Below are 26,355 nucleotides of genomic sequence, written 5' to 3'. Positions count from 1 at the left end.
GAATGCATTGATCTTGTGCTCAACAGATTGTGGATCTCTTTATTCATCCGGGACTTCTGGTTGGGGAAGACTGTGAATGATTTTATAGAGACACACTCATTTACAAATGACTTTATGAAGTCCATGACAACCGTGGATAATTTGTTCAGATACTCTAATGTATCTTTGAACATGGCCTAGTCCACTGACTCAAAGCAATCCCATAGCTGCTCCTCTGCTTCCTGCAATCACCTCATTATTGTCCTTGCCTCTGGAGCCTTGCTCTTTTAGCCTCTGCCTGTATGCAGGGAGGAGATGGACATCCACATGATCAGATTTCCTGAAATGCAGTCTAGGGATGGAAGGTAGGCATTCCTTATCAAAGTTAACACCAGTTGCGTGTGTTGGATCCCTGGTGCTGCAGGTGATATGTTGATGATAATTGGGCAGCGATTTCTTCAGGGAAGTCTGGTTGAAGTTCCCAGCAATGATCTGTAAGGTGCCGGGATAGGCTATTTCTTGTTTCCTAATCGTAACACTCAATACATCAAGTGCTTGCCTTTGGCAGTATGTAAACTGCAGTCAGGATCACGGAGTAGAACTCTGTTGGTAAGTAGAATGGATGGCACTTTATCGTTAGATGTTCTAGGTCAGGAGAACAAAAATAAAACAAGATCTCTACATCCAAGCACCATGAAGAGTTTATCATGAAACAGACCTGCCCCTCTTTCCTTCTCTGAATCAGCAATTTGATTCACCTGGTGGATTGAGATCCTGTTTATTTGGAGTGCTGTATCCGATGTGTCCCAATTGAACCACATCTCCGTGAAATAGAAAACGCAGCAATTCCACATGTCTCCAATACAACAATCTTACCCTTAGGTCTTCTATCTTGTTATTCAGTGTCTGTACATTTGCTAGCAAGATGCTGGGTAGAGGTGCATCTGTTAGCACATACTTCTGCATCTTGAAAGTGCCAGTCAGCAGCATTGCTTTTTTTAGAGGATCAATGCATCATTGACACAAGCTTACCCGCCATCAAGAAATGTATAATGTATACAAATGGGAAAGGGCTGTAACATTATGAAGGATCCCACCCACCCTGCTCATGGACTGTTGTCCCAACCTTTCTACGCAGTATCCATGCCAGGAGCACCAGACTCAAAAACATTTCCCTTCCCCAAACAGTAAGGCTGATCAAAATCTTCACCCACTAACCCACCCCTCTATACCCCCACCATCACTACTTCACCATTTCCTGTCAGAATCACCTTACATACAGACAATTGTGTGCCTGGCATCACTTTATGGACAGATAGTCAAGCTCTGTACATAAGCTATCTTATGCATTAATATTTATTGTGTTATTTTATAATTATGTTATTTATTGTGTGTTATCTTTGGTCTAGAAATGATATTAAACAGTCTTAATACATAGTGGTATTACCAGGGTAATTATCAAAGAAAGAATCTGGAGATCATCAGACATGCAATTACTTCAAAAAGAGGGTGCACTGGGTCTTTGTTAAGGTTCATCTCAAGACTCTGTAGTTCACCAGGTGTTCCCAGGGATGCATATTGAGACAAATATTGTATATTACTGGAAGATAATCAGTTCGGGAAAAGACACACTTTGATATGGTGCTCCAGTGCAAGGAGATATCTGCAAGCAAATGCTGTCAACTGGCGCATTGCAAGGTGCAGGAGCATACGCTAGTGCTATTTCATTTTTTTAGATTAGATTAGATTAGATTATGAGGACACGCAGTCCTCTTTTATTGTCATTTAGTAATGTATGCATTAAGAAATGATACAATGTTCCTCCAGAATGATATCACAGAAACACAAGACAAACCAAGACTAAATAACTGACAAAACCCACATAATTATAACATATAGTTACAACAGTGCAAAGCAATACCATAATTTGATAAAGAACAGACCATGGGCACGGTAAAAAAAAAAGTCTCAAAGTTTCTCGAAATTCCCATCATCTCATGCAGACGGTAGAAGGAAGAGAAACTCTCTTCCTGCCATGAACCTCCAGCGCCGCAAATGTGCCGATGCAGCACCCTGGAAGCACCCGACCACAGCCGATTCTTGAGTCCATCCGAAAACTTCGAGCCTCCGACCAGCACTCTGACACCAAGCACCATCTCTGCCGAGCGCTTCAACCCCGGCCCCGGCAATAGGCAAAGCCGAGGATTTGGGGCCTTCCCTTCCGGAGGTTCTGAATTGCACAGTAGCAACGGCAGTAAAGCAGGCATTTCAGAAGTTTCTCCAGGTGTTCCTCTGTGCTTCTCACATCTGTCTCCATCAAATCAGGATTGTGCACGGTACCTACTTACAAATACGATATCATTTCGGAGCGACCGCACGCACTGTGTCACGCCGCCATCTTCTCCTCCCCTCCTTTTTGCTCTTCAGTTCATAGTAATTACTGCACAATTGTGTTTTATATTTGCTGTATTTCTGCCTTCTGACATCATCCCCTCCACAATCACCATCAGCACAGGTGCACAACAAATCTGTGTGCTTAGCCCTCTGTTCTGCTCACTTTATACTTATAAGACCACAAGATATAGGAGCAGCATTAGGCCATTTGGCCCATCGAGTCTGCTCCGCCATTTCATCATGGCTGATCCAATTTTCCTTTCAGCCCCAATCTCCTGCCTTCTCCCCATACCCCTTCATACCTGGACCAATCAAGAATCTATCAACCGTTGCTTTAAATATACATAAATACCTGGCCTCCACAGCTACCTGTGGCAAAGAATTCCACAGATTCACCACTCTCTGGCTAAGGAACTTCCTCCTCCTCTCCAGTCTAAAAGGACGCCCCTTTATTTTGAGGCTGTGTCCTCTGGTCCTAGAGTCTCCCACCATAGGAAGCATCCTCTCCACATCCACTCTATGAAGGCCTTGCACCATTTGGTAGGTTTCAATGAGGTCACCCCTTATTCTTCTGAATTCTAGTGAATACAGGCCCAGAGCTATCAAACGTTCTTCATATGACAAGCCATTCAGTCCTAGAATAATTTTCATGAACCCCCTTTGAACCCTCTCCGTTTCTGTACTTCCTTTCTAAGATAAGGGGCCCAAACCTGTGTACAATGCTTCGTGATGCCTCACCAGTGCTTTATAAAGTTTCAACATTATATCTTTGCTTTTATATTCTAGTCTTCTTGAAATCAATGCTAACATTGCATTTGCCTTCCTCACCATAGACTCAACCAGCTAATTAACCTTTATGGAATTCTGCACAAGGACTCCCAAGTCCCTTTGCGCCTCAGTTTTTGTCTTTTCCCTCCATTTAGAAAATAGTCAACCCTTTCATTTTTTCTACCAAAGTGCATGACCATACACTTCCTGACACTGTATTCCATCTGCCATTTCTTTGTCCATTCTCCTCTCATATCCCTTTTGCCAATCACCTGTCCAGCTCTTGGCTCCATCCCTCCCCCTCCTGTCTTCTCCTATCATTTTGGATCTCCCCCTCCCCCTCCCACTTTCAAATCTCTTACTAGCTCTTTCTTCAGTTAGTCCTGACGAAGGGTCTCGGCCTGAAACGTTGACTGTACCTCTTCCTAGGGATGCTGCCTGGCCTGCTGCGTTCACCAGCAACTTTGATGTGTGTTGCTTGAATTTCCAGCATCTGCAGAATTCCTCATGTTTGCGTTTTTAAGATTGAGACTATTCACTTTTTGACAAGCTTAATCTTATTTCTATTAGCTTACAACAATAGCTTAGATTTGCATAACATTCTAATACAGTATACCAAAATCATCCCAAGGTGTGACGTGTGTCTAATGACATATAAAATGGTTAGCAGATTCATTATGATCGCAGTACATTTTATTGACAGAAATAACTTTCAATTCAAGATATGTTAACCACATTGCACAAGTGCAATACGAAAGCCTAGCCTCTCATATCCTCTAATCTATTATACAATATCCCGCTAACAAAAGGATTTTATCAATTGATAATTGTAATTTCTATGCTTTTAATCACAGTGTTTGTTATATGTTTGTTACTCAAGTGCTTTGTTTTGTGTTAAATCAATTACCTAGAACTCTCATTCTTCTTTTGGAATTTATTTTCATCATAGGTTCAGCGTAAAATTCCAGAAGAAAGGATCATTGAGTAAGTACATAAATAATGTCACTCTTAAATTGGAAAAAGTCTTGCATTGTAATTTTCTCACACTGATTCAAGATACTATGATAAACATAAGAAATGGGAGGGGCTTCTTAAACTTGATTTGCTATTCAATAAGATTCTAGCTAAACTGATCTTTGGCCGCAACTCAATCTCCCTGCCTGATTGCTATAGCTCTTGATTCCCCTTTAGTACAAAAGTTTACCTTGAGTGCACTTACTCATTTTCTATACAGAATCTAATAAGTCTTGCATGATTCTAACTGGGATTTTTAAACTGTGCTATTCTTTGTTTTTAAGCAAAGAAGGTTTATATGAGATCAGCAGCGGGCCAACAGGAATTTCCAGGTAAGAAATGAAGATTTTTCTCCCGTTCTATGCATATAACTTTAAGATAAAATGATTCAAAATGTAGATTTGATTATACTTATTAAAAATCTAGAACAATGAATTTATGATTGAAATATTGATTTGTTGACTGAACTTTAGAGTTGAATGCTTCTGCACATAAACCTTTCCTAAGTACTGCCAACAGGAGTCACTGTCCATTGTGAACTGTGGTGCTTCGTAGCTCAGGCATAAAAAAGCCATTGATATTCTGTCAATTTGGCATCTGAGATATTTATATCGCAAAATATTCATATGCACAAGTAGAACTACTCTATCATGAGTTCAGGCAGCAGTTTTATTTTCCACTGCGATGCTCACAATGATTAGTACCTACATCTCCGTTTCCCAGTGTGTGTCATTTTGTTTACCATTATTTTCTGCACTTGTCCAAAAAGGCAATATTGTTTTACCGAAGTATCCCTTACTTTGGGACTTCTAAATAAAATTCTCTTCAGTGTTTCTGTAGTTGTAGCAGAATGCTCTGAATAAACAAAGGTGACAAAGGTGCGATTTAATATATTTTTTCTAATTCATTTTTCAGAACAGGACATTGGTGACATAGCCAGAATATTTTGACCATCCCTAATTGATTTACGAAGGTGGCAGTGAGCCACTTCCTCAAGCATTTGCAGTCCTTCTCAGAGAAGTATTCCTATAACCTTAGAAAGGGAATTTCATCATTTAGACCCTGAGATGATGAAGGAATGCAGATATATTTCCAACTGGAGGGTGTTTCACAATTTGAATATAGTCTTTACATGCCTCTGAAGCCTTCATCTCTGGATGTTGTGGATTTGGGAGGTGCTATATAGAGTAGTTTATGAATGGCACACACTGCAGAATGATTTGACAATAATGAAGGGATTGAATGTGTAGAGTGGTGAATGGGCTGTAGTCAACTGGGCTGTCAGACCTGGATAATGTTGAATACCAGGAATCTTGTGGAGCTACAGTGAGCATTCCATCATACTCCTGACTTGTGCTTTGAAGATACTAGAATTCTTTGGGTTGAGATATTTAACACAGGATACCCAATCTCTGACCTGCCCCTGTGGCCACAATATTCTTCTGCCTGTTTCATTTGAGTTACTGTTCGTTCTTGACCACTAGGATGTTTTTAGTGGGGGTTAGCGATGATAGTACTACTGAATGTCAAAGGTAAAGGGGTTTGATTTTTTTTTAGATGGTTTTTGCATGACACTTGAGTCATGCAAATATTCCTTGCTGCTGATCAGCCTTGTCTAAGTCGTGCTGTATGTAGTTACGGACAACTTCGTCAGCAAACATCTCCACTTCTGACTTTAATGGGTTTCCTGAGCTCAATGTCACACTTAGCCAAATGCTGCTCTTAATTTGTATCTAGAATTCAGTTGTTTGGTCCATGTTTTATCTGCATATTTGAAGACTTGCTCCTCTGTGTTAGTGGAGTTTTCAGGAGGAAGCAAAGTTGGATTAAATATTCAGTACTTGTACAGAATGTAATTGTAAATGTTTCAACCTTCTATTTAGCACTCTTAAGCTGGATTCCATCATCATCATCATCAAGAGTGGGGGTGATCTTGGAGACTCCTCCTGTTAGCTGTTTAGCTGTTCACCACCATTCACAATTAATTTTGGTGGGATTACCCTCCTTAGATTTGCACTGATGATTATGAGGTTGCTCAGTGTGGCTTACTGTATGCTGCTTTTGTTTAGCATGTATAATGCAGCTGTGTATGTGTATACGTTCATGGACGTACACCTGCATAGTTTGCATTCTCATTGTAACTGCATTTCTTCTTTGTTTCTGCTACAGGGTAATTAAGTTACCTGACCAATAATTCAAATGCTTGAAATAACAATTTATATTCTATTAATTAAATCCCACCAGAATATGGAATCTTGGAAGAAAATTTGCACTTGACCATAAAAAAACTCACCGATTGTTGCTTAAAAATAACTTCTGTTTCACTAATGTCCTTCAGATGAGAAAGTCTGATCTCATATTCATAGTCATAGTCATACTTTATTGATCCCAAGGGAAATTGATCTGGCCTAATATGTGACTCCAGACCTGCACCATGTGTTTAATTCTTAAAATAACCAATGGAATGACTGAGCAAGTGATCATTTTAAAGGCAGTTAAGGATGGGCAATAGACCTTCCCTGTGATGCCCAGTCACCCCAAAAATAAATTAATAATGAAAAGAGAGTAGAAATCTAATAATACAGAATCAGAATCAGGAGTAGTATCACTGGCATATGTCATGAAGAACGTTAGTTTGAGGCAGCAATACATTACAATACATAATAAGAAAAACTATAAATTGCAATAAGAAATATATACATGGGGTCATTGTCCATTCAGAAACTTAATGGCGGTGGGGAAGAAACTGTTCCTAAAATGTTGATATTGTGTCGTCAGGTTCCTGTACTACCTCCTCAATGATCCCTCAAAGGTGGGTGCGTGCATATATCTTTTGCTTCTAGTGCACCAAGGAATTTTGAAGAGGGAGGAGAAGATGGCGACGCAACGCAGCTCGCAGCAGCCACTCCGGTGGTGATGTCTGTTATTTGTCAAATAGGGTACCGTGCACAATCCTGATTTGATGGAGACGGACGTGAGAGCACAGAGGAACATCTGGTGAAACTTCTGAAATGCCTGCTTCACTGCTGCTGCTACGGTGTGGTCCAGAATTTCCGGAGGGGAAGACCCTGAGTCCTCGGCTTTGCTTGTTGCTCGGCGGCCAGGGTGGGATCGAAGCACTCGGCAGAGGATGGTGCTCGGAGAGGCTGTGTCAGAGGGGCTGGTCGGAGGCTCAAAGTTTTTGGACGGACTCAGAGTCCGCTGCAGTCGGGTGCTTCCAATGGTGCTGCATCGGCAAGTTTGCAGCGCTTGGAGGTTCATGGCAGAGAGAGTTTCTCCCTTCTGCCACCTGCGTGAGATGATGAGGTTATCGGGACTTTGAGACTTTTTTTTTACCGTGCCCATGGTTTGCTTTTTATCATGTTATGGTATTGCTTTGCACTGTAGTAACTATATGTTATAATTATGTGGTTTTGTCAGTTTTAGTCTTGGTTTGTCCTGTGTTTTCTTGTGATATCATTCTGGAGGAATGTTGTATCATTTTTTAATGCATGCATTTCTAACTGACAATAAACGAGGACTGAGTGTCCTCATAATCTAATTTAAACTGCGCACAAAAGATCATCACCCTCTACTTCGTTGGCTTGTTAAGTACACAATCACGTTTCTTTTTCCAGTGCCTGATGCAGAATGGTGTTGACAACACAGAGCTTGTGATGATTTGTCTGCAGATTTTAGAACTGACTTATTTATACTGCTTTTATCAAAGAATTTATTTAGTGCACATATGCTGTTGTCACTGGTCAAGAAGTTGCACAGCACAAGATTTTTGCACACAGTGGTCGTTAAAAATTACAGCGAATATTGTTCCTTCTTGATGGTAGCAATAAGAAGAGGGCATGGCCTGGGTGATGGTAATAATAATGGATGTCGTCTTTTGGAGGCATCGCCTTTGAGGGTATCTTCAAAATGCTGGCGAGGCTAGTGCCCATGATGGAGCTGGCTGCAGCTTCTTCCATTCCTGTGCAGTGGTCCTCCATACTAGACAGTGATGCAACCAGATAAAATGTTCTCAATGTGTAAAGATTTGCAAGATTCTGGTGACATCCCAAGTCTCCTCAAACTCATAATGAAATATAGCTGCTGTCATGGCTTGCCTTCTTTGTAATTGCATCAATATTTTGGGCCCTGAATAGTCTGAGTCGTAGATTGTAGGATATCAATATTTGAATAAATGTAGCAAAAATTACTAGCTCTTACAAATCGCTCAGTGAGACATTATCACTGTTTTAGTTCTAATTTTTCCTTTCTTTTCTTCAGACTGCATCTGAAACCTGGTTTCATTGAGTCAAAAGAAGCTGATTGGATGTTTGAACAACTGTCGAGGGAAATACCATGGCAGCAAAAATCTAACATTGGACGAGGTTGTTTTGTTTTTCTTATAGTTTTGCTGTTTTCTAATATATCTTTGACAGAAAAGTTTAATCTTAGTGCTTCAGATGTACTAAGGTAGGAGATTTTGTTTAGTTTCATTGGTTTCTTCTCTATGCAAATACCTGTGTCCAAGTCTCAATTGATGCTATTCATAAAACATTCACTCGATGTTGTGAATGATGTGTTGTCACCTTTTACCACTTCAGTTAGCCACTGCAGAATTCATTATCCCTGTCATTAATGCAACATGCAGCTCATATCTTCAGCCCCCTCCCATCATCGTACCACTTGATGTCGCTTTTCAAGTTGCAAACTAACTGAAGAAGCATTCTTTTTTTTTTGGCAGTCACAGTACAACAAGAAAATAAAATTACTTTCTTTACCAAAACTGCAGTTGCTGAAAATCTAAGATAAAAACAGAAAATGCTGGAAGTACTTGACAGGTCAGGCCACACCTGTGAGAAGAGAAGTACAGTAAATGTTTCAGGTTGAAGAAGTATGATGAAGGGTCTACAACCTGAAATGTTATATCTATTTCTTTTCCCACAATTGCAACCTGACATACTGAGTATTTCCAGCATTTTCTATTTTTATTTTGCATTCTTTACCAAACGTTCTTGCCTTCAGAAAGCCAGTGCTCATGTGAACAAAAATTCCACAACAGCCTATTAAGAGACAGAGAAGGCATTCATTGCCAGTGAAGCCTCAGATTTGCCCCTTTGACTTAATATGATGACTAATGCAGGGACTTGAAGTTGCCCCTGCATGCATTTCCACTAGTAGGAAGGCCTTGAAAAAGGGGACATGGATATACAAACCCCATTTCCAGAAAAGTTGGGATATTTTCCAAAATGCAATAAAAACAAAAATCTGTGATATGTTAATTCACGTGAACCTTTATTTAACTGACAAAAGTACAAAGAAAAGATTTTCAATAGTTTTACTGACCAACTTAATTGTATTTTGTAAATATGCACAAATTTAGAATTTGATGGCTGCAACACACTCAACAAAAGTTGGGACAGAGTTAAAATAAGATTGAAAAGTGCACAGAATATTCAAGTAACACCGGTTTGGAAGACTCCACATTAAGCAGGCTAATTGGTAGCAGGTGAGGTATCATGACTGGGTATAAAAGTAGCATCCATCAAAGGCTCAGTTTTTGCAAGCAAGGATGGGTCGTGGCTCACCCCTTTGTGCCAAAATTCGTGAGAGAATTGTTGATCAGTTCAAAAGGAACATTTCTCAACGCAAGATTGCAGAGAATTTAGGTCTTTCAACATCTACAGTGCATAATATTGTGAAAAGATTCAGAGAATTCAGAGACATCTCAGTGCGTAAAGGGCAAGATCGGAAACCACTGTTGAATGCGCGTGATCTTCGAGCCCTCAGGCGGCACTGCCTAAGAAACCGTCATGCTACTGTGACAATTATAGCCACCTGGGCTGGGGAGTACTTCGGAAAACCATTGTCACTCAACACAGTCCGTCGCTGCATCCAGAAATGCAACTTGAGACTGTATTACACAAGGAGGAAGCCATACATCAACTCTATACAGAAACGCCGGCAAGTTCTCTGGGCCCGAGCTCATCTCAGATGGACTGAAAGACTGTGGAACCGCTTGCTGTGGTCAGATGAGTCCACATTTCAGCTAGTCTTTGGAAAAAACGGGTGTCGGGTTCTCCGTGCCAAAGATGAAAACGACCATCTAGATTGTTATCAGCGAAAGGTCCAAAAGCCAGCATCTGTGATGGTATGGGGGTGCATCAGTGCCCACGGCAGGGGTGAGTTGCATCTATGTGAAGGTACCATTGACTCTGAGGCGTGTATTAGGATTTTAGAGAGACATATGTGGCCATCAAGGCGACATCTCTTCTCGGGACGTCTGTGCTTATTTCAGCAGGACAATGCCAGACCACATTCTGCACGGGCTACAACAGCGTGGCTTTGTAGACACAGAGTGCGTGTGCTTGACTGGCCTGCTGCCAGTCCAGATCTATCTCCTATTGAAAATGTATGGTGCATCATGAAAAGGAGAATCAGACAACAGAGACCACGGACTGTTGACCAGCTGAAGTCTTATATCAAGCAAGAATGGACAAAGTTTCCATTGCAAATCTACTACAATTAGTATCCTCAGTTCCAAAACGATTAAAAAGTGTTATTAAAAGGAAAGGTGATGTAACACAATGGTAAACAAGCCTCTGTCCCAACTTTTGTTGAGTGTGTTGCAGCCATCAAATTCTAAATTTGTGTATGTTTACAAAATACAATTAAGTTGGTCAGTAAAGCTATTGAAAATCTTTTCTTTGTACTTTTGTCAGTTAAATGAAGGTTCACGTGAATTAATATATCACAGATTTTTGTTTTTATTGCACTTTGGACAATATCTCAACTTTTCTTGAAATGGGGTTTGTAGATAAAAGATCAGTCACTTAAGAAGTGAGCAAGCATTTCCTCTTGCTGAGATGGTGTACTTCTGGAATTCTGTACCTGAAAGCCACATCACTGAAAGTATTTAGATTGGAGGTAGATAAGTTTTTTGAATGTTGAGGAATTGAGGTCTAGGGAACTGGCACAGAAGAGATATTAAAGTCTGTATCAGATTAGCCGTGATCATGTTGAATCATCAGGCAGGCTTGAGGATGCTGCTCTTGCTCCTGCTTCCTTGTGTTCTTATGAACTTAAGTTTCCTGTCTAAATAATGAAGAGTCCCAACAGATATGATTCTGGCCTATATTATATATGCTTCAAGACATTGTTGAAGCTTGCAATCTCTGAAGGTTTTTTCTTGGGTCTCTGTGTTTACAAAAGAAAGCTGACAGTTTGAATTTACCTCGATATGTTATATAGGTTTACTTACAGGAGTTATTTAAATAATCCACAAATAGTTGCTGACATTTTAAAATAACTTTTTGAACTGCATTATCAGAAGCAAAATGAGTATTTACAATGCTAATACCTTATAACACCACTGGGGAAGGAAAGCTAACAGTGCTAATCTCAGGCTGCTGTTAAAGACTTCCTGTCAGTTCTAAAGAACACCAGCAAAAGTGAAACCTGCATTCAAGCCCATGATGGTTCCATATAGAAACTGCTGTATTAAAATACCTACTAAAACACAAAAAAAATAAATTGGGTATGTTTTTCCATACAATATTGTTATGTTACTTGCAGACAGATGTTAAATTTAGACTATTCAATAATCTTTACAGCCTTTTTCAAAATACCCTTAATGGGCACATATCTTATTTTCAGCATTTATTGGTTAATAAAGATAGGTTGCATATTGAGGTGGTAATTACCAAGACCTACTGAGTCAAAGTTAATCGAACAGCTGCACAATTGGTGAACAGTACATTCCTTGTTTTAAAACTTGGTAAAGTATATTAATATTTAATATTGCACTCACAATTTAAAGCTACACTTACACTCAGTGGCCACTTTATTAGGTAAACATGTACGCCTGCTTGTTAATGCAAACATCTACTCAGCCAATCGTGGTAACAACTCAATGCATAAAATAGTGCAGACATGGTCAAGAAGTTCAGTTGTTGTTCTGACCAAACATCAGAATAGAGAGGAAATGTAATCTCAGTGAGTTTGACCATGGAATAATATTTGGTGCTAGATGGGGTGATTTGTTCATCTCAGAAACTTTTGGTCTCCTGGTTTTTTTATGCAAAACCGTCTCTAGAGGTTCCCAATGCAAGGCTTCTTCAGAAAGGAAAGAGGCATGGGATCTAAGGAGACCTACCTTGCTTTGTGGATCCAGAATTGGCTTGCCCACAGAAGGCAAAGGGCGGTTGTAGGTGATTGGTATTCTGCATGGAGGTGGGTGACCAGTGTTACAGGGATTGTTCTGGGACCCCTCCTCTTTGTGATTTTTATAAATGACCTGGTTGAAGAAGTAGAAGGGTGGGTTAGTAAGTTTGCTGATGATGCAAAGGTTGGGGGTGATGTGGATAGTCTGGAGGGTTGTCAGAGGTTACAGTGGGATATTGATAGGATGCAGAACTGGGCTGAAAAGTGGCAGATGGACTTCAACCCAGATAAGTGTGAAGCGGTTCATTTTGGTAGGTCAAATTTGAAGACAGAATATAATATTAAATTTAAGACTCTTGGCGGTGTGGACGATCTGAGAGATCTTGGAGTCCGTGTCGATAGGACACTCAAAGCTGCTATGCAGATTGGCAGTGTTGTTAAGAAGGCGTATGGTGTGTTGATATTTATCAACCATGGGATTAAGTTCAAGAGCCGTGAGGTAATGTTACAGCTACATTAAGACTTTGGTCAGACCCCACTTGGAGTACTGTGTTCAGTTCTGGTTACATTACTACAGGAAGGATGTGGATACTATAGAGAGTGCAGAGGAGATTTACAAGGATGTTGCCTGGATTGTAGGGCGTACCTTATGAGAATAAGTTAAGTGAACTTGGCCTTTTCTCCTTGGACCGACGGAGGATGAGAGGTGACCTGATAGAGGTGTATAAAATGATGAGGGGCACTGATCGTGTGGATAGTCAGAGGCTTTTTCCCAGGAATGAGATGGCTAACTCGAGGGGGATTAGTTTTAAGGTGCTTGGAAATAGGTACTGAGGGGATTTCAGGGGTATGTTTTTCACACAGAGAGTGGTGGGTGCGTGGAATGCACTGCTGGTGGGTGCGGTGGAAACGGATACAATAGGGTCTTTTAAGAGACTCTTAGATAGCTACATGGAGCTTAAAAAATAGAGGGCTATGTGGTAGGGAAATTCTAGAGTAGGTTACATGGTCGGCACAATGTTGTGGGCCGAAGGGCCTTTAATGTGCTGAAGATTTCTATGTTCTATGTTATAGAGTTTACAGAGAATGATGCAAGAAACAACAAAAAATGCAGTGAGTGGCAGTTCTGTGGGCCAAAATGCCTTATTAATGAGAAAGGTCAGAGGAGAATGGCCAGACTGATTCAAGCTGCCAGGAAGGTGATAGTAACTCAAATAAGTATGGTTTACAACATGGTGTGCAGAAGAGCATCTCTGAGCGCATAACATGTTGAACATTGAAGTGGATGAGCTACTGCAGCAGAAGACCATGAGCATGTATCAGTGGCCGTTTTATTAGATATAGGAGGTTCTGAATAAAGTGCCACTGGTGTATGTATATAGTCTCCACTTACATATTTGTAGGAATGTGTTTGGGATAATTCACTTCAAATTAGCTGTTAGCTTCATATTTAATGGAACATTGGTTGAAGTTCAATCACTAAACATAATCCTTTACTAAATTTCATATGTTGAATAAGAATAGCCTTTGACTTCAAGTACTTTTTTACAGAAGCTGATTAATGTCTTTTTAATTCTTTTAAATAAAGATTGTACTTTTTACGCCATTCCTAGGCAAGTGATTTGCTTTAACAGTCTAACTCAAATTGATTTATTCATTTGTTCTTTTTTGGAGAAAGACTCAAAATATGAAGAACTGTAATCCAACATGTAGATAATTTTGTTTGTAGACCCATATCTCGTCACTCAGTGCCATTGACCTGTAGTGATCTTCCCCAAAAAGCAATCTCATGCACGCATGGAGAAGAATTCATTTTCCCTTGTTTACAATATTCTTTTTCACCAGATTTGGTTATTTACTTCCTCTCAGGAGTTTCTCTGCCTATTGTAAGGAATTGCAGTGGGAATCACCTATATAGGAACCCTTCATGAAGGGTTAATGAGTTTTGCATGTAAGCATTTTTTATTCAGTTGCATTTAACTAATGTGCTATCAAATGATATCCTTAGAAGAAATATTGTATTTACACATCTTAATCATGTAAAATTCCAGAATTTAGGATTTCCTTCTCAGTGGAAATAAGTAACCATTGAACCACATTGAATGCATTTAGGAAAGTTAGAGTGATATCGACCCTCATCCAAGATGCTCGACAGATGGCAGGGTTTGAATGCCATAACCTCCAACAAAATTAAATCTTGCAACATAGGGGACACCAGAGCTTCACTTCTAGATGAGCTCAATGCCTTCTATGCTTACTTTGACCACGAGAACCATTGCATACCCACGTCTCCCAATGATGCTTTGGTCTTGGTTTCTGAAGATGACACGCGAGCTGCCTTCAAGAGAGTGAATCCAAAGAAAGCATCCAGTGTGGATGGAGACTGGCCATGTACTGAAGACCTGTGCTGACCAACTGGCTGGTGTGTTCATGGATATCTTCAGCCTCTCGCTCTAGCAATGTGTGGTACCCACCCGCTTCAAGGAGTCTTCAATTGTACAGGTGCCCAAAAAGAGCGTGGTAACTTATCTAAAAGACTGTTGCCCAGTGGCACTTGTATCCATAGTGATGAAGTGTTTTGAGAGGCAGGTGTTGAAACATATCAGCTCCCGTCTGAGTGATGAGTTGGATCTGCTCCAATTTGCCTACAAAGCAACAGGTGTACAGCAGGTGCCATCTCATTTGGTCATCACACAATCCTGGAATATTTGGACAGCAAAGATGCATATGTCAGGATGCTCTCTGTCAATTATAACTCAGCATTTAATACCATCATCCCCTGAAAACTAATCAATAAACTCCAAGACCTGGGCCTCAGTACCCCCTTGTGCAATGGGACCCTGGATTTGCTCACTTCCAAACCTCAGTCAGTTTAGATTGGCAAAGCATCTCCTCCACAATCTCCATCAGCACAGAAGCACCACAGGGATATGTGCTTAACCCCCTGCTCAACTCGCTTTACACCTATGACTGTGTGGCTAAGTATAGCTCCACCATATACAAGTTTGCTGATAACACCAATATTGCAGACTGTACCAAAGGTGATGATAAATCAACATACAGAAGGGAAATTGAAAATTTGGCTGAGTGGTGTAATAACAATAACCTCTCACTCAATGTCAATAAGACCAAGGAACTGATTGAAGACTTCAGGAGAGAGAAAGCAGAGTTCAATGAGCCAGTAATCATCGGAGGATCAGAGGTGGAGAGGGTCAGTAACTTTAAATTCCTGGGTGACCTGTCCTGGACCGATCACATAAATACAATTACAAAGAAAGTATGACAGCGTCTTTACTTCCTCAGGAGTCTGCGGAGATTCAGCGTGTCATCAAAAACCTTGGCAAACCTCTACAGATATGTCGTGGAAGGTGTGCTGACTGGCTGTATTACAGCTGGTATGGGAACACCAATGCCTTTGAGCAGAAAATCCTAAAAAAAGGTAGTGGATTCAGCCCAGTACATCACAGGTAAAACCCTCCCAACCATGAACACATCTACATGAAACACTGCCTTAGAAAAGCAGCATCCACCATCAAAGATCCTCACCACCCAGGCTATGCTCTTTTCTCACTGCTACCATCAGGTAGAAGGTACAGGTGCTTCAGGACTCACACCATCGGGTTCAAGAACCATTACTCCCCCTCAACCATCAGGTTCTTGAACAAAAGGGGATAACTGCATTCATTCAATTTCTGGTGTTCCCACAACCAGTGATCTCACTTTAAGGACTCTATCTTTTTTCATGCTCTCATTATTTATTGCTATTTATTTTTATTTATATTTACATTTGCACAGTTTGTTGTTTGTTAATTCTGTTTATAGTTACCATTCTATAGATTTGCTAAGTATGGCCACAGGAAAAATAATCTCAAGGTTCTATGTGGTGACGTGTGTACTCTAATAATAAATCTTACTTTGAACTTGGAAGGGGTCAAAGTTGTTTTACATTTTGTATCTTCCTATCTTTGATTTCAACTTTTTTGATTGAAAACTATTCATTAGTGATAGAACATAGAACAGCACAGCATGTTTATAGGCCCTTCGGCCCATGATGTTGTGCCAACCCTTTAGCCTACTCCAAGATCAATCTAATCCTTTCCTCCCACAAAGCTGTTCATTTCCTTCCATCCATCTGCCTACCTAAGAGTGTATTCATTGTTCCTAATATATCTACCTCTACCACCATTCCTGGCAGCACATTCCACGCACTTACCACTCTCTGAGTAAAAAAAACCTACCTTTAATATGCCCCCTTTACTTTCCTCCAAATACCTGAAACTTAGGCCCCCTCGTGTTAGCTATTTCCACCCTGGAGAAGGCTTTCCTATCTATGCCACATCATCCTGTACACTTCTCATGTGATCTGTATGCTTTTATTGCAAATTTGAACTAAGTATGCATGCTGAATGTTATGTGGCAGTTTTATAACACTCTAGTTAAGCCACATCTGGAGTTTCAATTCTGGTTTCTTTGTTATAGGAAGAATGTGGAGGCTTTGGACAGGGTGCAGAACAGGTTTACTAGGGTGTCGTCTACATTAAAGGGCATGTTCTATGAGGAGAGTTTGGCAGAGTTGGGTTAATTTCTCTGGAGTGGTGGTGACTTGGAGGAAGATCTGATAGAAGTTTATAAGGTTATGAGGGGAATAGATAGGGTGAATTAGTACACGCTTTGTCCCTCTCAGGTTGGGTGGGATGAGAACTGGAGGTCATAGCTGAAATGCTTAGGGGGAAATCTGAGGGGAAACTACTTCACTCAGTTGTGAAGCGAGTGGGATTAAACTGCCAGCAAATGTGATAGATATGTGTTCAATTGTAACATTTAAGAGGAGTTTGGATAGCTACATGGATTAGAATGGTATGGGAGGGTTACAGTCTGGGTGCAAGTAGATGGGGCTAGGCAAAAATTCAGACTAGCATGGACTTAGATGACTGAAAGGCCTTTTTCTGTGCTGTCGTGTGCTATGACTCAATGATTATGAAGGGCATAAGTAAGAGTACACAGCAGTATCTTTTTCCTAGGGTTGAAATACTTAGTAATAGAAGACATGCATTTAAAGTGAGAGGGGGTGAATTCAAAGCAGATGTGTGGGGCTAGTTTTCTACACATATATGTGCGTGCCTAGGTTCTGATGCCAGGTATGATAGTGGAGGAAAATATGATAGAGGTATCTAAGAGCCTTTTTGATAGCACAAGCAGATGGGTGATAGGTGAATCCGGGTAAAGAAGGTAGGTAAGTGGAGGAGGGGGAAATTAGAACTGATCTGAAAAGCTGAGAGGTGATTGGTGGATAAGAGGGCTGAATAAGTTGGAATCTGAAAGGGAGGACATTCGACAATGGAATAAAGGGTAGTAAGGGGGGAATAACAAGGAGCAAGTTGTGGATCATGGGCAGCATGAGGGCAGGGGAGGGGAAAGAGAAGGGTGAGGGGCCAGAAGAATAAGGGAAAACAAAAATGGTGGAGAGAAGCTGTGGAAAAACAGATGGATGCAGTTACCTGAAGATAGGGAAATTGACGGTGATGCGGCAGGTTGGGAAATACCAGGATGGCATATGAGGTGCTTGATCCTGTGATCTGCACCTAGCCTCAATTTCAATATCCATTACGTACTTTTAATCAGGCCAAGCTGCCTTTCAATTAAGATAATGCTGTATAACATTGAAATCAGTATGATCAGCTCAAAGCAATTCTATACCTTGACCAGTTAAATGGTGTAAACCCCTCTTTTATAAAGCTATCTTCTGACTTTTTTTTTGTTTTGAAGCAGGATTGTATTATGCGTATGTGTTATGCTGTCCTATGTGTGTAACAATGTTCTATGAAACAAGCTTAAGATTTTGTGCTGTTCTCATCATTCTGGAAATGTTTTGTGAATATTTTTAGTTGTCCCAGCATTTTTAAAGGAAACATTCCATAGTGCTCCTTTCAATTTAAAACATGGACAGATTCCAGAAGAATTCATGGGCTTAATGTTTTGAAAGAGGAGTTCTGCTATATTGGTTGCTGACATTACATGTTTTTGAATGTGGTGTTTAGAAACAATTATGTATGAAGATTTTAACTGGTAAAGCGCTGCTGTTTGTTTCATAGTTCAATATTACTTGAAGGGATCTTGATTGATTTTATGGCCAACATCAGGAGCCTCGTAGAATCTCCATTTGACATCACAGCCAAACAAAAAGGTTTTCCCAAGAAGACATCCATAATTTTTGCGCTCTACAGTAGTTTGTTGTACACTTAATTGAGAATTGTGGCTGCTTCCCCCAGTTATTTCTGGCTTGATAATGTATGTATCCTTTTTCAGAGGTCAGAACATATATATGGAGGAATTATTTAGAAGTACATGCTTGTCATTTTCAACAGTGAATGTTTCATGTGTTGCAGATGGACCCTATCAGGAACCAAGACTCACAGCTTGGTATGGACAGCTCCCCTACACCTACTCTGGCTCAACTATGAAATCAAACCCTCATGTAGGTTATTTCCATCTGTCTTAAAGTCAACTACTCATGTCTTTGAACATGTCAAAATATTTTTAATATATAATCAGGTGATAAGTTACTGTGTTCCTTTTAGTGGCATCCTCTATTAGCTATGCTGAAGGATCTCATTGAGGAATTAACCGGATACACCTTTAATTCTCTTCTATGCAATCTGTACCGAAGTTGTAAGGACAGCATTGATTGGCACAGCGATGATGAACCATCATTGGGAAGAAGCCCAGTTATTGCATCACTCAGCTTTGGGGAAACCAGGAATTTTGAAATGAGGAAGAAACCACCTCCAGTAAGTACACTTGAAAAGAAAATTGCTTTGCAAGCACTGGATATGATAAGATTGCATGTTATTTGTTTCATGTATAATTTTATTTATTATGGATGCAGTAAAATCTCATTTATCTCTTGCAATAGAGAGGGAATTTAAGAGGTTAATGGAACTATTTTATAAAAAGGTTGATCTTGATCATATAATGTAGAAATATTAGTTTCAAAAAGTACTAATAACAAAAGTTGTAAAATAGGTAAACTATAATTGGGTGACAAATAGGTAGTTGATTGTTAAAATAGGATACACTTTGATTTATGATTTTGTTCATCATGGTTGCAAGTAGTTTAATATTCTGCAGCTAAACATCAAGAATCAAAATCAGGTTTATTATCACTGACATATGTCATGAAATTTGTCGTTTTGCGGAAGCTGTACACTGCAGTACATAAGAAATTACTCTCAGTGACAATAAGAAATACAAACCAAATAAATATGTGGTGCATTAGTGAATTAGTATTCATGAGTTCATGATTTGTTCAGAAATATGTTAGCAGAGGAGAGGAAGCTGTTCATAAACATTGAGTGTGAATCTTTAAGCACCTGTACTTCCTCGTTGATGGTAGCAATTAGGAGAGGGCATGTCCTGGATGATGTGGGTTCTTAATGATAGATGCCACTTTCCTGAAGCATCACCTATTGAAGACATCCTTGATGGTAAGGAGGCCAGTGCCCATGATGGAGCTAGCTGAGCTTACAACCCTTTGCAGCCTTTTCAGATCCTGTGCATTGGTGTCTCCAAACCAGACGGTGATACAGCTGGTCAGAATGCATTCTGTGGTACTTCTTTGGTGACATAGCAAATCTCCTCAATCTTCTCAATGATATATAGCCACTGGCTTGCCTTCTTTGTAATTACATCAATCTGTTGGACCCGGGATAGGTCTTCAAACATGTTGACATCCAGAAAGTTGAAGCTACTCACCTTTTCCATTGCTGACTCCTCGATGTGGTCTGGTATGTGTTCTGCTGACTTCCCCTTTCTGAAGTCCACAATCAATTCCTTGGTCTTATTGGCATTGAGTGCAAAGTTGTTGTTGCGACATTACTCAACTAGGCGATCTGTCTCACTCCAGTATGCTCCTCGTCACCATTTGAGATTCTGCCAACAACATTCGCATCATCAGCAAATTATAAATGGTGTTTGAGCTGTGCCTAGCCACAAGGTCATGAGTGTCAAGACAGTAGAGCATTGGGCTAAGTATGCATCCTTCAGGGATGCCAGTGTTGATTGTCAGCGAGGAGGAAATGTTAATTCCAATCTGCATAGACTGTGGTCTCCCAATGGGGAAGTCAAGAATCTATTTGCAGAAGGAGATACACAAGCCAAGGTTTTGAAGTTTGTTGATTAATACAGAGGAGACGATGGTGTTGAGCGCTGTCTTCTAATCAATAGCAGCAGCTTCGGAATCAGAATTCAGAATCAGGTTTAATATCACCGGCATGTGACATGAAACTTGTTAACCTAGCAGCAGCAGTTCAATGAAATACATAATCTAGCAGAGATAATAATAATAAATAACATTTTAAATAATAATTATAAATAAATCAATTATGGTATACATACATTGAATAGATTTTTTTAAATGTGCAAAAACAGAAATATTGTATATTTTTTTTAAAAAGTGAGGTAGTGTCCAAAGATTCAATGTCCATTTAGGAATCGGATGACAGAGGGGAAGAAGCTGTTTCTGAATCGCTGAGCGTGTGCCTTCAGGCTTCGGTACCTCCTACCGGATGGTAACAGTGAGAAAAGGGCATGCTCTGGGCGCTGGAGGTCCTTAATAATGGACACTGCCTTTCTGAGACACCGCTCCCTGAAGATGTCCTGGGTACTTTGTAGGCTAGTACCCAAGATGGAGCTGACTAGATTTACAGCCTTCTGCAGCTTCTTTCAGTCCTGTGCAGTAGCCCCTCCATACCAGACAGTGATGCAGCCTGTCAGAATGCTCTCCATGGTACAACTGTAGAAGTTTTTAAAGTGTATTTGTTGACATGCCAAATCTCTTCAAACCCCTAGTATAGCTAATGTCTTGCCTTCTTTATAACTCAGAGATCCTGACATCCAGGAACTTGAAGCTGCTCACTCTCTCCACTTCTGACCCCTCTATGAGGATTAGTGTGTATTCCTTCACCTTACCCTTCCTGAAGTCCACAATCAGCTCTTTTATCTTCCTGACGTTGAGTTCCAGGTTGTTGCTATGGCACCACTCCACTAGTTGGCATATCTCAGTCCTATACGCCCTCTCGTCACCACCTGAGATTCTACCAACAATGGTTGTATCGTCAGCAAATTTATAGATGGTATTTGAGCTATGCCTAGCCACACAGTCATGTGTATATAGAGAGTAAAGCAGTGGGCTAAGTACACATCCCTGAGGTGCACCAGTGTTGATCGCCAGCAAGGAGGATGTGTGATCACCAATTTGCACGGATTGAGGTCTTCTGGTTAGGAAGTCAAGGATCCACAGAGGGAGGTACAGAGGCCCAGGTCAGTGATGCCCAGAGACGTGGGTGTATTGTTATCCTGGTGGTCCAAAGTCAAACGGGAAGCCCATTAGATTGCATCAGTTTTAGACCAAGTTTATTGTTATTCAGCTATATACATGAAAACCGCTAAATGATATATTGTTCCTCTGGGACCAATATACATAGTACTTATAGTTACACACAGCATACATACTCAAGATCCAGCATGTATCGTTACAAAATAATACTAGCACAAGTCCCAGAGTGGCATGGCCTGAGGATTGGCAGGTGGTGACGAAGTATGAGGTGCATATTTATGTTACTGGGACTATTATAATAAAACAAGCATAATATGAAAGATGAAGTGGTAGCAACTAATGATGAAAAGTGACTGGTGCAGGATGAGGGTATGTATATGAGTTGAGGTGTGGTGGTGGGGGCATGCAGTAGGGTGTGCATGTATGCTGGGTGGCAGCAGGGTATTAAGTCTAAAATTCCACCCTGACAGTTCTGGTACTTATATTACAGTACCTTCTACCTGACAGCCCAAGGTCCAAAAGATTGTGGGAAGGATGGGAGGAGTCTTTGACAATGCTAGAGGCATTGCATATGCTTCACATATATGTCCTGAAATGGGAGAGAACTTGCACCATTCACGCCTCTCTTTATATCATTAGCACAGAAGTGGAAACTGTGAGCAGTTTCAAACTCCTGGGAGTGTACATCTTGCACAACCTCTCATGGTCCCAGAACACATTATGCACAGTCAGGAGAGCTCATCAATGCCTCTACTTTCTAAGAAGGCTGAAGAGAGCTGTACTATACACATCCATACTGACATCATTCTACAGATGCGCAGTAGAAAGCATTCTAAAAAGCTGCATTATTGCATAGTATGGAAACTGCACTACGGCAAACATGAAGGCTTTACAACGGTAGTCAAAACTGCCAAATGCATCACCAGCACCAGCTTATTCACCATCAAGGACATATGTACATACAGAAAGGTGCCAGTAAAGGGCCAGTAACATCATGATCTCACCCACCCTGCGCATGGACTGTTTATCCCACTCCTATCAGGGAGGAGGCTATGTGGCTTTCACGCCAGGACCACCAGACTCAAAACCAGTTACTTCCCCAAGCAATAAGGTTGATCAATATCACCACTCAGAAACCCATCCAACTATACCCCCCAGCACCACTACCTTATCATTTCCTGTCATAGAGTCACCTTCTGTACAGACACTGCTGCACCTAATGTTGCTTTGTGGACAAATGATCAATCTAGTTAAATTAGCTATCTTATGTATTTGTATTTATTGTGTTTATTTTTCGGATCCAGAGTGAGTAACAAGTATTTTGTTTTCCTTTACACTTGTGTACAGGAAATGACATTAAACAATCTTGAATTTTGAGAGAAACCATGATGATATTTGCAGCAGTCCTTGTTATCCGTTGCTGGGTTTTGTGAAGAGATACCAGACAGTGATGCAGCTGGTAGGACACTGGTGATGGTGCTCCAGTTGAATGTGGTGAGAATGGGGGCAGGGGGTGGTGGTTGAACCTCAGTCCAGCAAGAAGACCAAGGTGATAATATTGCACCCATTGTAAACTTCACTGCTTTGATGTTTGTAAGGTCCCAAGCCAGAATATTTCCAGGAGTAGCTAATAATAGTCATTCCTAAGAATAGCATGCACAAATATCCTGTGCCATGATCTAAATGGGTTGTTTCTCAGGAAATTACATCATTTGATTGTTCCAGATGTGGAAATTGCACTAAACATATAAAGGTGATTTATGGCCAGAAATGCAGATTTAACTTGCCTATTTTGTTGCCATGCCTTTAGTCTTTCTGTGAATCCATGAACTGTGATTGCTTTGATAATATTAGGATTCAGTGCATCTCCATTTAGTTTTTAAGTGGCAACAAATGTATTTGAACAGCGTGACCTATTTATAAATTTTGATACAGTAAATTGTTCTCTGAATATATCTTGCAATCATATTTTTTAAAAATCACACATATATCCTCACCAAACAATACAGCAATGCTTTGGCACTCATTTAAGTGTTAAGACACTCATTTAAGTGAATATTTTATCTCGATATTTAGGAGCTGGACTTCATACTGACGTTTGTTCAAGCTGAGCCTGATAATGGAGGAAGTTGGTGGTGTCTCATTGATCTTTTGCTCAGTTGATAGCTGTAAACTATACACACATGCACAAGTGCACACTTTAAATTTTACTTTTCATTTTTATTTCACGTTTTCCTTTTTTATTTCACTTTTGATTTCATTCTTTTATACATCATGCCTTTTTCTTTTGAGAAGGGTGCAGAGGAGAGCAGACTGCAGTATCTAACATTAGGTATTTGAATAAAAAGTTATAGAAACAAAACAAAAATCATTGCATCTCCAAACTTGAAAACCGCCAAATGGAAAAGCCACCCTTAACAGAACTATGTGATACAAAGTAGAATAAAAGGCATTTATCTGCTCTACTTCAAGTTACATAATGATTTGGATGAAGAAAACTCGTTCAGATTTTGCAATGTGAAAGAATGATGATTGCAACCTATTTCAGAATGAAAAGCTGCCCATAAATCTAGTGAAGGCTGGCTCTGGTTTTTCCTTCTCTGAGGTTAAATGCATCCCTGAGAGCAGTTAGCAATCCCAGCTATCATCTTGCTAGCCAAGCAGTCAATCTTAAAATCTTGAAGTATATTGCAGGGTGCTAAAGAATGAATGTGAATACATGTAATGATCACAGAGAAGCTACAAGATAAAGTATATTTGGAAATATTTATTGTGCAATATTATGGCAGTAATCCTTTCATTTCACCTGGTTTCCTCGATTTCATTGAAGAAAGCTTCAAAACATTGAAGCCTGTGGTGGAGAGCTGATTCACTGAAACCAAGTCAGACATCCCACCCTGCAAAAACTCATTTCAGGGAGGTAGCACCATCAATTTGCGGGAAACTCCCGGAACTTCCGGGAAAGTTGGGATGTCTGCAGTAGAGTAGCTCCTGAGTAGCTAGCCAGCTAGTTTAAATAACGTTAGCTACGCTAATGAACGAATGACACCTGTTAAACTCACCTCAACATGTCTTTCACAGTCTTAACCCACCGTGGGCAATAGAAAAGTCACTGTTGCAAATAGTGCAGCGAGCAACACTGTCATTATTTTTGACCCCTATTAGGCAGGGGTACACTTTAGGGTAGTCTGGGGTGACGTATGTTTTATATTTTCTGTTTTTTGGAACACTCTCCCATGGCGCGCGCTCTCTTTCTCTCTCTCGCGGTCGCTCTCTCACTCACTCGCTCTCAAAAAAATTGATTTCCGGGACATTGTATATAATTTGCGGGCATCAGGGAACCACTATTAGTACGTGGGAGACTCCCGGAACTTCTGGGAGAGGTGGGATGTCTGCCAACTTCTGCATTTCTTCATTGCCATGCACTGAATTCACAAAATTGCAGTAACAAGATATAATGAGAGTGAACATGAAATTTTACCGCAGTGCCATCCCCATTTTAAAAATAATAAGGAAAATTTAAGATTTAAATCACAGAACAAGAAGTGACCTCTAGCTGCTATGAACTTTAAAAAGATGATTGGATTTAGATATTGGAATGACCAAAGTGAAAAAGAGTAAGGCTCCAAATGATCAGTAGAAATCAGTAGGGTGAATTGCTACTTTGATATAGGACATGAACCATTGAGATTCATTTTCCCTGAGACTTTGTTTAAGTTTAAGATTTTTTAAGATCAGCTTTAAGATTACTTTATTTGTCACATACAAAGATACATTAAAATATGTAGTGAAATACATAGTTTGCGTCAAATCAGGAAGTTTGGCACTGGGGGAGCCCTCGAGAGTTGCCATACTTTCTCTGCCAACATAGTATGCCCACAACTTACTAAACCTAACTCTAGCCATAAGTCTTTGGAATGTGGGAGGAAACCATGCAGTCACAGGGAGAACGGGCAACTCCTTACAGGCGGTGGCAGTAATCGATCCACGATTGGGAGATACTGGTGCTGCTAAGCAGTTGTGCTAACCACTACCCTCCTGTGCCACCCGTTGTTTGCCGAAAGTTTCTCATTTCCATTATTTCAGTGGGTGCCCAGTTAAGAGGTCCAATAAATTAATGAATGACATTGATTCTGTTTCTGTCAATCATTCAAATAAAATATCAAATTTGGCTCTTCCTTAATTTTTTCATTCCCCTTTTATTATTGTTCTCTCTGTCTACCTCATTTAATATTCCATATTATTTTATATCTCAAAGCTGGTATAGTTCTCTCTTTGCTGGGACTGTAGCATATACTGTGACTGTACTGCCTGAGTAACAGAAACACATTCCAGCCCCCATCCCCCTAAGGAGCCTTATTTTTGACATTTCTTTTGAGACAGATTTTTTGTAACTAACAATTTAAGTTTCACTAAAAGCAGTGGTGTTCTCTGAGTTGTGCCTCCACTGCATCTAATCATTGTCCTTGTATTTATCTCAAGATTCATGTTGCTCTTCATAAGAAATTAAATTGATTCACATTGTCTATGTCTGCAGTCTACTTTGAAAATCAAACTCCTGTTTTTCACAAAGCTGCTTTTAAAACAATATGTAAGCGTGTAGCTTTGGTTAAATGATAGTGGCAGTACTGGGACTACTGAAAATTGTGTAGGTGGCTTTAACAATACATGGAAAATCTAACATGATGCTGAAGGTTTCCATGGCAACTACTTAAATGCAGGTTTCA

At 40.2% G+C, this 26,355-nt stretch overlaps 1 protein-coding gene across 5 annotated transcripts in view; it reads left to right on the top strand.

Moving 5' to 3' along the window:
• alkbh3 (alkB homolog 3, alpha-ketoglutarate dependent dioxygenase) overlaps positions 1–26,355 on the top strand; it is a 128,130-nt gene that overhangs the window by 31,127 nt on the left and 70,648 nt on the right. For 4 of the 5 annotated variants that reach the window (XM_063061786.1, XM_063061785.1, XM_063061783.1 and 1 more), the window contains exons 4-8: positions 4,091–4,125; positions 4,440–4,487; positions 8,416–8,519; positions 18,681–18,769; positions 18,873–19,082. In XM_063061786.1, the coding sequence (XP_062917856.1) occupies positions 4,091–4,125; positions 4,440–4,487; positions 8,416–8,519; positions 18,681–18,769; positions 18,873–19,082 (486 nt within the window). Of the gene's footprint in view, positions 1–4,090; positions 4,126–4,439; positions 4,488–8,415; positions 8,520–18,680; positions 18,770–18,872; positions 19,083–22,975; positions 23,665–26,355 lie in introns of those variants that run through there. The other variant, XM_063061787.1, reaches the window with a different exon arrangement.

This window comes from Mobula hypostoma, chromosome 11, assembly GCF_963921235.1.
Source record: "Mobula hypostoma chromosome 11, sMobHyp1.1, whole genome shotgun sequence".
In the NCBI taxonomy this organism is placed as follows: Eukaryota; Metazoa; Chordata; class Chondrichthyes; order Myliobatiformes; family Myliobatidae; genus Mobula; species Mobula hypostoma.
Note: the sequence above shows the minus strand (reverse complement) of the source record. Positions and strands in the feature narration are given on the sequence as shown.